Source organism: Bos indicus, chromosome 15 (genome assembly GCF_029378745.1).
Source record: "Bos indicus isolate NIAB-ARS_2022 breed Sahiwal x Tharparkar chromosome 15, NIAB-ARS_B.indTharparkar_mat_pri_1.0, whole genome shotgun sequence".
Lineage (NCBI taxonomy): Eukaryota > Metazoa > Chordata > Mammalia > Artiodactyla > Bovidae > Bos > Bos indicus.
The window spans coordinates 1,384,537-1,401,278 of record NC_091774.1 but is presented as its reverse complement, the minus strand read 5'-3'; the positions used below and the strand labels follow the sequence as shown (position 1 = coordinate 1,401,278).

The window sequence follows — 16,742 nt, the reverse complement described above, 5'->3', positions numbered from 1 at the left end:
AGTTAGGTTAACTATGTTGGTTATTAACTGTTTCTGAAGTTTGAAATCAAATTCTCAAATTCAGGAAAATTGTCAGAACTTTTGTTTTAATTGCTGAATATATTGATTAATTTAGAAAAAAACAACATTCTTTTAAGGTCAGATGGAGTAAAATGCAGTATTCAATTGCTCTTATAACATTTCAGAAACACATGTATCAATGCATAAGCTTTATCTTTTTATGAAATGGAACCTTGAGTGTAACAGTTTTGTGAAATATTTTATAGCAGGTTGAATATAGGAAGAGATGTAGTGTTATATTTTGCACCAAAGAGAAATTTCATTTTAATTAAAATATTCTGTGACTTGGTCCTGTGAGCATGTAATGAGCCACTTTTTTTTTTTTTTAAGTTTCAATTCAAAGAAGCACAAGGTGATGGAAGACACTGAGTGTAAATGAATCTTTGAATGCAGTCTGCCATTCCTTTCATGATGCTGTCATAAAAGGAAATGCTAGAAAGTGGGACTAAAGGAAAAAAAAAAAACGATGAAATTTCCTATGTTAGGCTGGAGTGTAACTGGGTTGATTACTGGAAGACAAAATGTACTGCTCAGCTGCTCAGTCGTGTTTGACTCTTTGAAACCCCATTGAGTGTAGCCCCCGAAGCTCCTCTCTGTGTGAAATTTTCTAGGCAAGAAAACTGGAGCAAGTTGCCATTTCCTACTCCAGGGGATCTTCCTGACCCAGGGGTCAAACCTGCATCTCTTGCATCTCCTGCATTGGCAGGATTCTTTATCACTGTGCCACTGAGGAAACCAAATGTACCAGAAGCCCATACAATGGAGCAAACTTTCTCCAGAGATGTGTTCTTTGCTCTTTCTTGGCCTCCATTTTGAAACTGTTCATGAGAAAGTTTCTTAAGACACTTTCTGAAATTGTCACCCAGATGTTCCAAATTTAAAATTATGGCCTCATTGAAATCTAATGATGTTATTAAACTGTCAGAATGTAGCATACATTTAGTTACTGGGGAGGACTAAGAATCATAGCGATCCTCCTGCCCTTGAAGAACAAATAGCCTCCATGCTATTTCATATGTACCAGAGACTGCAAAATCACTCTTAAGGCAGAATACTGAAATTTCATCTAAAACTTAACCCCCTCCCCCACCACTGCAATGTTTCATCTTGTATTTGTTCTGCCCTTCATAGTAGATGTGAGACTGAGGAATTTACCATAATTGCATGTTAATTTTTCTTGGAATATAATTGCTTTACAATGTTGTGTTAGTTTCTGCTGCACAATGAAGTGAACCAGCTATATGTATACATATATTTCCTCTCTCTTGAGTCTCCCTTCCACCTACCCATCCCACGCATTTAGGTCATCACACAGCATCAAGCTGAGTTTCCAGTCTTTTATAGTGTGTTCCCACTAGCTAGCTAGCTATTTTACACATGGTGGTGCATATATGTCAATCCTAATCCCCCAATTTGTTTCACCTTCATTTTCCTCCACTGTGTCCACATGTCCATTCTCTATGTCTATGTCTCTATTTCTGCCTTGGAAATATGTTCATCTGTACCATTTTTCTAGATTTCTCATATATAATTATTAATATGCAATATTTCCTTTTCTCTTTTCTGACACTTCATTCTGTTTGACAGACCCTAGGTCTATCCACATCTCTACAAATGACCCTATTTTGTCATTTTTATGGCTGAGTAATATTCCATTGTGTATTTGTACCACATCTTCTTTATCCACTCACCTGTCATTGGGCATTTAGGCTGTTTCCATGCCCTAGCTATTGTAAATAATGCTGCAATAAATACTGGGGTACATGTGTCTTTTTGAATTCTGGTTCTCTCAGGGTATATGCCCAGGAGTGGGCTTGTTTGTTCATATTGTAGTTCTATGGTTAGTTTCTTTAAGGAATATTCATACTGTTCTCTACAGTGACTGTATCAACTTACATTCCCTCTAACCATGAAACAAGGTATTCTTTTCTCCACACTCCCCCCAGCATTTATTGTTTGTACATTTTTTTGATAATGGCCATTCTGACTGTTGTGAGGTGAAACCTCATTGTAGTTTTGATTTTTGTTTCTCTGATAATTAGTGATATTGAACATCTTTTCATGTGTCTCTTGACCTTCTGTATGTTTTCTTTAGAGAGATGTCTCTTTAGGTTTTCTGCCCATTTTTTGATGGTTATTTGCATTTTGATATTGAACTCCATGAGCTGTTGGTATATTTTGGAGATTAATCCTTTGTCTGTTGCTCCATTTACAAATGTTTTCTCCCATTCTGAATGTTATCTTCTCAACTTGCTTATGGTTTCCTTTGCTGTACAAATGCTTTTGAGTTTAATTAGGACCTATTTGCCTTTTTTTTTTTTTTCACTCAGCTAGGAAGTGGGTCAAAAATCTTGCTTACGTCAGAGTATTTCTCCTATGTGTTCTTCTAACAATTGTATAGTGTCCAGTTTTACAAATAGGTGTTTAGTCCATTTTGATTTTATTTTTGGGTATGATATAGTAGGCCAGTTTTCCCAACACCATTAATGAAAAGACTGTCTTTTCTCATTGTATATTCATGCCTCGTTTGTCATACATTAGGTGCTTATAGGTATGTAGGCTTATTTCTGAGCTTCTATCCTGTATCATTTGTCTATGTTTGTTTATATTTTTATTTTTGTGCCAGTAAAATTCTGTCTTGATTACTTTAGCTTTGCAGTATAGTTTGAAGTCACAGATTTTGATACCTCAGCTCTGTATTTCTTTCACAAGATTACTTTGAATATTTGGGGTCTTTTTTGCTTCCATCAGGTGGTTCAGTTCAGTCACTCAGTCATGTCTGACTCTTTGAGATCCCATAGATTGTGTTTCCATACAAATTGTAAAAAATTTTGTTCTAATTCTATGAAGAATGCTACTGGTAATTTTATAGGGATTTCATTGAATCTATAGATTGATTTGAATAGTATATTCATTTTCACAATATTTATTCTTCCAATCCAAGAACATAGTATATTTCTCCATCTGTTTGTATCGTCTTCGGTTTCTTTCATTTCAGTGTTTTATAGTTTTCTGAGTATAGGTCTTTTGCTTCATTAGATAAGTTTATTCCTAGGCATTTTATTCTTTATGTTGCAGTGGTAAATGGGGTTTTCTCCTTATTTTTTCTTTCTGCTCTTTCATTGTTAGTGTATAGGAATGCAGGGGATTTCTGTGCATTAGTTTTCTATCTTTCAACTTTACCACATTTGTTGATTAACTCCAGTAGTTTTCTGGTGACATCTTTAGGATTTTCTATGTGTAATATTATGTCATCTGCAAACACATATTTTTACTTCTTCTTCTCCAACTTATATTATTTTCTTTATCTTCTCAGATTGCCATGGCCGGGACTTCACAAACTATGTTGAATAATAGTGGTGAGAGTGGACAGCGTTTTCTTGTTCATGATTTTAGGGGAATGCTTTCACCACTGAGAATGGTATTTGCTCTATATTTGTCATAGATGGCCTTTATTATCTTGAGGTAGGTTCCTTCTATGCCCACTTTCTGAAGAGTTTTTACCATAAGTAGGTGTTGAATTTTGTCAAAATTTTTTCTACTTCTATTGAGATGATTCAGTCAGTTCAGTCACTCAGTTGTGTCCAGCTCTTTGTGATCCCATGGAGTGCAGCACACCAGGCTTCCCTGTCCATCACCAACTCCAGGAGCTTACTCTAACTCATGTCTACTGAGTCGGTGATACCATCCAACCATCTCATCCTTTGTCATCCCTTTCTTCTCTTGCCTTTAATCTTTCCTAGGATAAGGGTCTTTTCTAATGAGTCAGTCCTTCACATCAAGTGGCCAAAGTATTGGAGTTTCAGCTTTAGCATCAGTCCTTCCAATGAATATTCAGGACTGATTTCCTTTAGGATTGACTGGTTGGATCTCCTTGCAGTCCAAGGGAGTCTCAAGAGTCTTCTTCAACACCACAGTTCAAAAGCATGAATTCTGCAGTGCTCAGCTTTCTTTATGGTCCAACTATCACATCCATACAGGATTACTGGAAAAACCATAACTTTGACTAGATGGACCTTTGTCAGCAGGGTAATGTCTCTGCTTTCAAATATGCTGAGTTTTTATTCTTTAATTTGTTAATATGGGGTATCACCTGAATAGAGAAGTTCCTTTAGCATTTGTTGTAAACCTAGTTTGGTGTTGCAGAATTCTCTTAGCTTTTGCTTGTTAGTAAAGCTTTTGATTTCTCTGTCAAATCTAAGATCCTTGCTGGGCAAAGTAATGTTGGTTGTAGAATTATCTCTTTCATCACTTTAAATAGATCCTATCACTCCCTTCTGGGCTGCAGAATTTCTGCTGAAAAATCAGCTGATAGCCTTATGGGGATTTCTTGTACATTGTTTTTTGCTTTTCCCTTTCAGTTTTAATATTTTTCCTTTGCATTTATTTTTTGTTACTTCAATTAATATTGTTTTGGTGTGTTTCTCCTACAGTTTATCCAAGGTGGGAGGAACTGTCAGAGCTTCCTAGACTTGAGTGGCCATTTCCTTTCCCACATTAAAGAAGTTTTCAAGTATAATCTTTTCAAATATCTTGTCAGGCTCTTTCTTTTTTCCTTCTTCTTCCTGAGACCCCTAAAATTTGAACGTTAGTGTGTTTAGTGTTGTCTCAGATTTCTCTGAGATTGTCTTCAATTGTTTTCATTTTGTGTTTATTCTGCTCCTCAGTAGTCATTTCCACCATTCTATCTTCCAGCTTAGTTACTCATTTTTTAAGCCTCAGTTATTGTGCTATTGATTCCTTCTAAAGTACTTTTCATCTCAGTTATTGTGCCATTCATCTCCACATCTTTTCCTTAGTCCTGATATGTTTTTATTGAACATTTCTTATATTTTCTCAATCTTTGTTTGCACTCTATTTTTTTGTGATTTTGGATAATCTTTACTGTCATTACTCTAAATTTTTTTCTCATGTAGTTTAAAAAATATAAGAATATATTTTCTCTTTATATATTTGGTTTTGTAGATTTTTACCTTGCTCCTTTGTCTGTAACATATTTTTTTCTTGCCTTTTTTTTTTTGGATGGGACTGTGTTCCTGTCTTACTAATTATTTGGCCCAAGGTTTCCAGCACTGGGGTTTGCAGAGAGTTGGGTAGAGCCAGGTCTTGGTGTTGAAATGTGGACCTCTGGGAGATCTCACCAGAGTTAATATTCTCCAGTCACTCAGAGGTTCCTCCCATCTTCTTGGGCGTTGACATCCCCACCACTGTCAGCTAGGTTCCCTAAGGTGGGGAGATGCAGACTCTGCATTCTCCTTGGCTCCACCTCAATAAGTCGATTATTTTTTGCTATTATTGTCACTGTATGTCTTGTCTAATAAACTTTATGTGTGGATGAGATGTGTGTATTTTGTATACTTCTGTACCCTTATCAGCAGTTATAATGTTTGTATCATTTGGAAACACCAATATATATTTATTGACTAGATGAATGACTTTTGAAATACATAAATAATTTGAAAAAGTTGTGTGTTTCAGGTATACTAACTTACCCTTCTAAACAATCAAACCCACAGAAGCAATGGGACATGAAAATGTCACAGAATTTACCCTACCGGGGCTTTTTACTGATGAACATATGAAAGTTGCCTGCTTTGTGCTGTTTTTACTTTGCTATATTGAGATTCTCTCAGGGAACATGCTCATTCTTCTCACCATCAGGGGAAGCTGCCTCAGTGAACAGTCCACGTACTTTTTCCTCAGCTATCTGCCCTTGATGGATGTCTGCTTCACCTCCACGGTGGCACCCAAATTGATCACTGACTTGCTGGCCCAACAGAAGACCATCTCCTACAACAGCTGCATGGCCCAGATGTTTTCTGCCCACTTCTTTGGAGCCACTGAGATGTACATATGATGTTCATATGCCCATTTCTTTGGAACCACTGAGATGTTCATATGACTGCTATGCTGCCATCTGCAGACCTCTTCACTACATGGTCATCATGAACAGACAGGTGTGCTATGTCCTTGTAATGGCTTCTGCTATGGGAGCCTTTAGCCATTCAATCATTCAAGTATTAATTATTATTGGACTTCCTTTCTGTGCCCCCAGTCAAATAGACCACTATTTCTGTGATGTATTCCCTTTGCTGAAGCTGACCTCCATGGACACTAGACTGTGGGTGATTGCAATCATTACCACCACAGGGGTGTTGTCCATTTTGACCTTTGTTGCCTTGGTGATTTCTTACATCATCATCCTGTCCACCCTAAGGACTCACTCATCCAAGGTCCGCCTGCAAAGCCCTCTCCACCTGTGGTTCACACATCACTGTGGTCTTCAGGTTCTTCTTGCCCCTCATCTTCACCTATGTTCCCATGGTTGATTCTGTCAGGAACGACAAGGTCTTTGCCATGTTTTACACCGTGATTGCCCCCATGTTCAACCCTCTCATCTACACCCTGAGAAACACAGACATGAAAAATGCCACGAGGAAAGTGTGGGGCTGAGATAAACTCTCTGCAGGAAAATGAAGCCTCTGGCTGTCCTGCCCTTTGTCGGATCTAGTTTTACCCACACAATCATTAATGTTGACAAGTACAACAGATACAGAAGGATCGTGTGCTGTCATTCAAAGCTGCAACCCTGAAGAGTGAAGCCCTCCTCAGCCACTGTCCATCTGTCACTTGACTGAGACTCCCTACAAGGGGAGTGGATCAGACGCCCTTCAGGTACTTTCCAGCTCTGACATTCTGGAACATTCTGGCCTTTGTATTCCCTGACATGGCGAGTGCATTTCAGCACCTTTTTTCAGGGAAAGTTGTGAAAACTGCATGGTTGGGTTTTCTGACCTCTTTCAGGAAACAGATAATCTTGAGTGAGACATCTCTCACAGAGGTTTCTTAAAACACTTTTTTTTTTTTTTTTTGAGGTTTCCACTGCAATACTTTAATTTTTTTTACATTAACGAATCCTGCATCTAAAACAATGTATTGCATATAATTATTCTACTTATGCTATACTTACAGAAATTCTAATTAAAACTTAGTACCTTATTGTAGATAATTAAAAGTCTTGAAAAATGAGCAATTCATTTTTTTAAATTTTATTTTATTTAACTTTACAATATTGTATTGGTTTTGCCAATGAGCAATTCTTTTCGTTTTTATAAATGCAATTCTATGACCATATTTATCACTTTATTTAAACAATCTTCATGAGTATGTAAAACTTATGTTCTTTGTAAATGTGCAACATGGATTATCTCCCATTCTGTGAAATGTCATGAGCTTAAGAAGGCATATAGCTGAAGAAATGGATGCTCCTGGGATGCATTTTGTTAATCCTCGCTCTCATCATGCTAATAATGTATTTTGATGGTGTCTTCCATTAGTCAAACTAGGTAAATCTGTCTCATTTTCCCTCATTTTCATTCTACGGAGAAATAAAGGTGATTAGACTAAGAAACAGGCATAGCCAGCTGACAACTGGGGCATAAACTAAAATATTTTTTGGCACATTAAGGTGTTTCCTTAATTTAGAAAAGAATCTTCAATCTTCATGAATTTTAAAGAGAATTCTGAGGTCAGGATTCTGATCTCAGACATCTCTTAGGTGTCTAGGGTCATCTAAGACTCGGAGGGTGTGTTCACCAAGTTCTCAACTATGAGAGACACAGACTTTTATCTTCTGGTGCTCCACCTTCTTCGCCATTGATCTCACTAAGAAATTGTACTGTGTACTCTTAAAGAATTACTGTCCCTTGTTCAACAGGAATATGCACTCTAAAATGAAGTACACACATGCAGAAATTAGGTATATGTTGAAGATTTCAGCAATAGTGTTTCTCTTCCAAGAAGTCCCTGACATGTGTTCTGCTTGAAAATTTAGAAATCTTAGAACATAAAGGGAGGCAGAAAAATAATGTAATATCTAGCAAAGGAGAAAAAAAGACAGTAGCAGAGCAAGTCAGGGTTTCTTTTTGATGTAGGTCTGGTGGTGACTACTTTCTGGTGTATTATCGGATTCAGGAAGGTAAAGGAGAACAGAAATGTCTATAGCTGCAGGGGCAGCTAATTCAAGTGTCTATTTTTCATAAGCTTGCCTTTGATGCTTAGTTAGGCCACTTTCTCCAGTAATGAATTACACTTTCTTATTGTGAAAATTCAGTATTGTTTTTTTTTTGCAGAAGACGACAAAGCTTTAAGAATCTGTTCGAATATAGCTTGGATTTACCTGTTGTTAACTCTCTTCTGCAATTAATCAACAAAGGAGGGGTGAAAATGAAGCTACCCAAGTGTGATTATCACTATATCCTTCTCTTCCCACATATTGTTCATGGAAAAATAGAGAGAGGGAGACTTGCTGCAGACTTAGGTATTTAGAATTTGTCCTGTGTTTATATAACCAATCTCCTTCCCATTCTCTTTAGCTAGCCTTTTATACTACTCCTTTCAATTAGCTAACTCTAAATATAATTTTTAAAAAATTAATTCAGTAATATGCCTCAGAACCCCTACTCCCACAGTTTGATCACACCATTCTTGGATAAGTCAGATTAAAAAGCCATTCCAAACTCAAGGATTATTCAATAAGCATTAAGAATCCTTGTTCATGTGTCTTTGGGTCAGCTGGGGTTCAGTTGATCTAGGTCAATCTTGACCAGGCTTCATTCCAAACCTCAGGGTGGGTTCACATATATCTTATGTTGTTTTATTTTTTCTAATGAAGAAAATGGAAGTTCTATCTTAGTCTTCTGAGACTGAATTTTTTTTTTAAATTTTTTTTAAATTAATTTTATTTTATTTTTAAACTTTACATAATTGTATTAGTTTTGCCAAATATCAAAATGAATCCACCACAGGTATACATGTGTTCCCCATCCTGAACCCTCCTCCCTCCTCCCTCCCCATACCATCCCTCTGGGTCGTCCCAGTGCACTAGCCCCAAGCATCCAGTATCGTGCATCAAACCTGGACTGGTGACTCTTTTCATATATGATATTAAACATGTTTCAATGCCATTCTCACAAATCAGCCCACCCTTTCCCTCTCCCACAGAGTCCAAAAGACTGTTCTATACTGAGACTGAATTTTACATTCTATATGTGTTATATCTGAGTGTACCACTGACTGTTATGAAACTACAGCAATGCACATCACCCTCTATACTGTGGTGCACTTACCTTGTGGATCTTTATATATATATAATATATATATATATCATAATATATAATATATACCATATATATGATATATATCATTATATATATCAATATATATATTATATATATAATATATTATATAATAGTATAATATAATATATATAATGTATAATATATAACATATATAATTATAATTAATATAATATATAAAACAATATATAGTAATATAATATATATTATATATATTATATCACATGCATAATATATATACAATATATATTATATACATTTATATATAGTGTGTGTATATATATATATATATAAAGATCCACAAGGTAAGTGCACCACAGTATAGAGAGTTATGTGCATTGATGTACTTTCATAACAGTCAGTGGTACACTCAGATATCACACATATAGAATGTAAAACTCAGTCTCAGTATAGAACTGTCTTTTGGACTCTGTGGGAAAGGGAGAGGGTGGGATGATTTGGCAGAATGGCATTGAAACATGTTTAATATCAAATATGAAAAGAGTCACCAGTCCAGGTTCGATGCATGGGAGAAATATCAATAACCTCAGGTATGTAGATGACACCACCCTTATGGCAGAAAGTGAAGAGGAACTAAAAAGCCTCTTGATGAAAGTGAGGGTGGAGAGTGAAAATGTTGGCTTAAAGCTCAACATTCAGAAAACAAAGATCATGGCATCCGGTCCCATCACTTCATGGGAAATAGATGGGGAAACAGGGGAAACAGTGTCAGACTTTATTTTTTTGGGCTCCAAAATCACTGCAGATGGTGACTGCAGCCATGAAATTAAAAAACGCTTACTCCTTGGGAGGAAAGTTATGTCCAACCTGGATAGCATATTCAAAAGCAGAGACATTACTTTGCCAACAAAGGTCCGTCTAGTCAAGGCTATGGTTTTTCCTGTGGTCATGTATGGATGTGAGAGTTGGACTGTGAAGAAGACTGAGCGCTGAAGAATTGATGTTTTTGAACTGTGGTGTTGGAGAAGACTCTTGAGAGTCCCTTGGACTGCAAGGAGGTCCAACCAGTCCATTCTGAAGGAGATCAGCCCTGGGATTTCTTTGGAAGGAGTGATGCTAAAGCTGAAACTCCAGTACTTTGGCCACCTCATGCGAAGAGTTGACTCATTGGTAAAGACTCTGATGCTGGGAGGGACTGGGGGCAGGAGGAGAAGGGAACGACAGAGGATGAGATGGCTGGATGGCATCACTGACTCGATGGACGTGAGTCTGAGTGAACTCCAGGAGTTGGTGATGGACAGGGAGGCCTGGTATGCTGCGATTCATGGGGTCGCAAAGAGTCGGATATGACTGAGTGACTGAACTGAACTGATTATATATATATATATATATATATATATATATATATATGTATATGTGTATATATATATATATATATGTGTATATGTGTATATATATGCTAAACTTGTAGAAAAAGGAATACTTGTAAGATTTTAATTAAGTGATGAAGTTGTATTGTACTTCAAACACAAAACAAGCCAGGTTATCATGTAAGAACTGAATACATCAGACCACTGTCAAAATAAGGCACTCCCATGAGCAGTCTCCCTGAGCTCCTGTGATTGAGATTGACTCTGACAAACTTCTGTGAAGTTTATAAAATCAGTGCAGCAAACCTGAATACCCTTTCATATTGATCTTGAGAAGGCAGCTGTGAGCAGTAGAATCATGAGTGATCTTAATTCCCTGCCCAAGATTTGAACCTGGGTAGCCTGGCTGGGGTGGCTCAGATGGTAAGGAATCCACTTGCAATGCAGGATACCGGTGTTTGATCCCTGGGTTAGGAAGATCCCCTGAAGAAGGGCATAGCAACCCACTACAGTATTCTTGCAAGCAGAATCCATGGACAGAGGACTACAGTCCATGGGCTTGCCAAGAGTTGGGCATGACTAAGTGACTAAGACACACACAACCTGAATGGAAACCAGGAATCTTAGCCACCAAACGAGCTAGGGCTAAGAGGCTAGAAGCTGTTTTTCCCTGAATCTCTGTCCCCAGTGAAAAATTCCTTTGCCATGTAGGCAAAAACTGTAAATGAAGATACAAAGTTTATTATTAGAGATGTAGCACAGCAAGAAGTGGGAGAGTACATAGAGAAACTGCTTGTTAAGACAGAAGCAAGGCCTGAGACACACACTCAGAGATAAAGAGTGTGGGTGTCCCTCCGAGTGAGGGGTAGTGCGGTAAGGAGGTATTTAAGTCATTTATATAGGTCAGTTCTTTCAGGTTTTATCTACCTTTAGCCAATTATCTGCTTTCTTTTTCCACACTTGACCTAACCTGGGGCACTCCCCTGGATGAGCAAACACCCCCCTCACCCCCGCCACCCCACCAAGAAGGATCTTGGAAGATCCTTCTGGGAAGAATAAGACTCATTATAGCCTGCCATTACCACTTGGCTTTTGACCCAGATGAAGCCTTCCTGCACATGCGTAATTTCTCCCTTGTCTCACAAAGAAGAGGAGGAAGGTCCCTTAATCTTTCACTCAAACAAGGTTTTGCCACTCTTTGTCCTTGCCTTGACTATTCCTTTGGCTATTGCCATGACTATTTTCTTAAGATGCTTACAAGAGACAAACACTGGCTATTTACCCTGTTTATGTTGTTACTTTCATTTCCCAGAGCAAACAGGAAGCTGTAAATGCCTTAACTGGAGCCCACCTATCCATTGTCTCAGAAAATGCCAACAGTTTTAAGTATTCAGCCTGAAGCTCACTTTTCACCCCATGAAATGTAAACAGGAGAGCAGCTGTAAACATCTACATTGGAGTCCATCTGTCTCCTACATCAATATGTTTTGTTTCTAGGTCTTTGAGAGTATTGAATTTGTCAGCTTGTACATTCTTCAGAACTTCAGATCATCAATATAAATAACTCTCAGTAGTCAAGTCTTTGATGCAGAAACATAAAGGAAAGAATATTGTGGAAAAATTTATACATGAACTACATTAATTTATTCCACAATTTTCTAAATTCAGTTCAAATTTAGTTTCCTTTTAAATAGTAGAACAGATGGGAATATATAACCCTTTGGAATTGATTGATTCAAAGACCCTTTTGTGCTCTAAGATCAAGTATCATCTAGTCCCAGTGTTTCTAAATTTTTGATATGTCACTACTTGTATAAAAATTACCGGAGGAGCTTGTTTAAAATACAGGGTTTTTTTTTTTTTTATACCCTTTAACATTGGTGGAGATGGTTGGCTGGTATCACTGACTTTATGGATATGAGTCTGAGCAAGTTCTGGGAGTTGGTGATGGACAGGGAAGCCTAGCGTGTGGCAGTCTTTGGGGTCGTAAAGAGACTGTGTGACTGAACTGAACTGAACCGAACGTTGGTCTATTGAATCATAGATTCGTAGAATAGATACTGTCGTCTTTTCAAAAACACCTCAAGAGGATTAAAATGATCAGAAGAGTTTGGAGAGTACCGCCTAGTTACCATCTTAAAGCTGAGATATGAGTGCTCCAATAGCTGAGATCATTGTGTAAGGCGTTGACAGTGTACAGTGCTTAATGTATCAATAATATGTGTACACCACACACACACACACACACACACACTCCAAAATCACAATCACATGTCCACATATTGACAGTAATTTAAATAATCAGACTTGTGAAAAAACAATGAAAATAAATGACAGAGAGATAATCAGTGATGGGTTTATTGCTGTGGAAAAATAAAGCTTAGGTAGGGCAAAGAGAAGAGGAATGCGTTATTAGGGCAAGTACCAGTTTACATAAGAAAGGTACATTTGTTTGTCCAGAATGACTCTCTCTAGAATCCACAGCTAGAAATCAGGTTTTGCCAGTCAAAGAAGCAGTGATAAATGGCTCACTGTTTTCAGTAAAGCTGTTTGGTTCAAACACTGGAGAAAATATGGTTTCCCAACCATGCATTTCAGTAAATTACATTTACCCTCTTGATTAACACACAATCTTGTATTCATCACAGATGTCTTTGGTATTGTTCAGTTTTTTTAAGTGTTTCCTGTTAATCACTTTACATTAATAGTGATGGCTGACTACAGACTACAAGAGTCAGTTATCAGAAGCATATAAATAGGATGCTAAAGTTAAAATCCAGATATTAGGGGTAATATATATATTTTTTCCAATAGACTGTTTGAGTAAGGAAAATGAGTCCTAGAGAAAGAAAGCTTTTCCCCCAAACCAGAGGGTAACAGGTCTTTTGCTTTCTAAGTCTGTGTTTTATCTCTGACATTCTGCCCACAAACCCTCCCATCCAAACCTTACAAGGTTTAGTTTTGCTGTTTTGGAGGATTTGTACCAGAATTCCTTAACTCAGATTTTGGTCATTTTTCCTGAATCCTTTCATTCAAACAACATACACATATCAAATGTTCATTATGTAAGAATCATAAATCCAAACACTAGAAAATAGTCTTAAGTATTAATACAACCATGGTGAACTCATTCTTTAAAGAAAATTGAAAAAAAGGAAAAAAAAAAAATGAAAAGGGCAAAGTCTGACCATGCTAAATTTCTGAGTTTGATAGGATTTCTTTGTTCTAGATATTTCAGAAAATTATGATTATGAAATATTAGAACAAATATAATCATAATGATAAATAATAACTTGCTTCTGTAGAATGTGTTATTCTCTTATTTGTTCCCCTCAAGACATCCTGTGAGATCATTATTATTGTCTTCACTGTGCAGATGAGAAACTTTGAGATCATCCACCTTGGACTGTCACTTTTTACTATTTCCCATTAGCCTCCCAGAAAACTCTCCTGCCCCACAGTTTCTTCGTTGCATTTTTTACTTCTGCATTTCTCAGTGTATAAATCAGGGGGTTTAACATGGGGGTGATGATGGTATAAAACACAGCCACCACCTTAATCTCTGAAAAGGTAGTATCAGGACGGATATACATGAAAGTACAAGGACCAAAAAAGATCATGACCACGGTGATGTGGGAGCCACAGGTGGAGAGAGCTTTGCACCTGCCTTCTGCTGACTGCTTTCTCAGGGACACCGGGATGATGGTATAGGAGATTAGCAAAATGACAAAGCTCCCCAGAGCAATGGTACCACTGTTGGCTGTCACAACAACACCAACAACATATGTGACTGTGCAGGTGAGTTTTAGCACAGGGTGAACATCGCAAAAGTAGTGAACAATCTCATTGGGTCCACAAGATGGTAGTTGGACTACCAGAGACACTTGGATGATGGAGTGTAAGAACATATCTATCCAAGTTCCCAGCAGGATTTTATTGCATCTGCTTCCATCCATGATGGTCATATAGTGTAGGGGTTTACAAATAGTCAAGTAACGATCATAGGCCATTACAGTAAGGATGAAGATATCAGTACAACCAAAGAAATGTACCCCAAAGAACTGCAACATGCACCCCACATAGGAGATCATTTTCCTCTTGGCTAATATGTCCACAATCATCTTAGAAGCTGTGACCAAAGAGTAACAAATATCCACAAAAGACAGGTAGTTGAGAAAGAAATACACAGGAGACTTGAAAAGGTTGCCCACACAAACTGTCAGTATGATGAGGAGGTTTTCCAGAAGAATGACTGTGTAGAAGAAAGAAAACACCACAAAACACACTTCTTCAACCTCTATGTTCTGAGAAGACCCCAGAAAACAAATTCAGTTGCATTGCTTATTTTTTCCATGGAATTAGTTTAGCAGGCCAGTTCTCAAGAGACAATTACATTATCTGAAAGAAAAAGAAAAAATGTAACAAAGACCAGCATTTATTTCTAACTCAAAACAAATGAATAACCAGAACCTATAAAAATGAAAAAATGGGTACTTACCACCATTTAGCATGTATACCTAAAGAAATGGAAGTGCACATATTCTACATAGTTTAATCATCTTATGTCAAGATGATAGTCCTTTCATTAATTCAAATTTAGACACAAAGTCCAAAGAGATAAAGTAAATCCTCTAAGTCACACATCTATCCAACCCTCTCACTTCCCTCATGTTTCACAAAGATTCTTTCATCTGTTTCTAACAATTTGCTTCTTTCCTAACCTGTCTAATACACTCAACTGAAATTTGAAACAACTTTTGAGTTTTGGAATATGACAACATCTATATCCTGAAAATGTTCATCTTACTTTTGACACAAACACACACACCCATATTTTCCTGCCTGAATACTGCTATGAGTGTTCAAATAGCTGAGACTGGATGACATTGCAGGTTCTTCTGAAGAAACTGTGATATTTGTATACATGCGTTTTTGTTCCCATATTTGATATAAAATTCTTATAGTAAAGAGTGATGTGATATAGTAGAAAGGAAAGCAAAATTATGCAAATCTGATTCTGAGATCTTGGAGCTGTACCTCTAGATAAATTGTTAAGCTTCATGGGGCTTCCGTTATCCCACTTGCAAAATGAGAAAGTTTTAATTTCACTATCATCTATAACATAAAGAGTTATTTCTAGTATGAAATAATTAAAAAAAAAACACAACTCTTTCAGCTTGGAATAGCCATAAAAACCTGAAAAGGAGGCAGAAACTAAAGAAAACAATGAAAGAAACTGATGGAGTAGAGTTGCTTTACAGTGTTGTGTTCATTTCTGCTGTACAGCAAAGTGAATCAGACACACATATACACATATCCCCTCTTTTGTGTATTCTCTTCCCATTTAGGCCAGCACAGAACACTGACTAGATATCCTTGTGCTATACACTAGGATTATCATTAGTTATCAGTTTTATTCATAGCAATATACATATGCCAAGTCCAATCTCCCAATTCAACCAACTCTACATCCCCCGTCGATATTCATAATTTGTTCTCTACATCCGTCACTCTATTTCTACCTTGCAAATAAGTTCATCTATACCATTAAAAGAGTAGGATGGGTAGATACATTGTGATAAAGTCACATAATGTAATACTATTTTACAGTCATAATGAGTGAACTAGAGCTACTCAACATAAAAAATTTTCACAAAAACTTATTGTAGAGTAAAAGAAGCCACCTCCACAAAAAGTTGCTCTGTATGACTCTGTTATATCAAATTTAAAGGGATCAAATTTAAAAGGAACTGTTGGAGGCACATCAAGATTTGTTTGATTTAAATAGAGGGGAGGGAAATCTTACCTTCAAACTCAGTGTTGGAGGATTCCCCAGGAATTGCATTGCTTTGATATTTTATATATTTATCTGTTAACATCAGTAAATAAATAGATATGACTCATTCCTTAATCTCACTAGTCCTTCATATTTACTTATAATGGATGACTCTCCAGTGGTGTCATGTCAGAAACTCTAGTGAGGTCACTGCAGCATATGTACAAATAAGGGGCCTGGGGAATACCTTTGATTAAAGCCCCTCTCAAGCTGTTTTTCAAGCCAAGCTACAGATGTATTAATAAATGATTCTGTAAGTTCTGGTTTAGGATAGGATTACACAGTGTCTTAGGTAATTATCAGGAATTTTATCGAACTGAGGATACATCTCCCAAAGATCTGTTAATTCCAACTGAAGTCTGTGATCTAAGTTATGTT

General features: G+C 37.1%; 1 protein-coding gene and 1 pseudogene across 1 annotated transcript; one reads left to right on the top strand and one right to left on the bottom strand.

Annotated features, from left to right (window-relative positions):
• The first annotated feature begins 5,581 nt into the window (after window positions 1–5,581).
• LOC109569591 (olfactory receptor 4P4-like) lies at window positions 5,582–6,513 on the top strand (annotated as a pseudogene).
• Window positions 6,514–13,947: 7,434 nt separating this feature from the next.
• Window positions 13,948–14,882, bottom strand: LOC109567831 (olfactory receptor 4S2-like). Its single transcript, XM_019972846.2, is given in 2 exon segments — window positions 13,948–14,840; window positions 14,843–14,882. Coding segments are annotated over 2 exon segments (933 nt in total).
• Window positions 14,883–16,742: the final 1,860 nt, after the last annotated feature.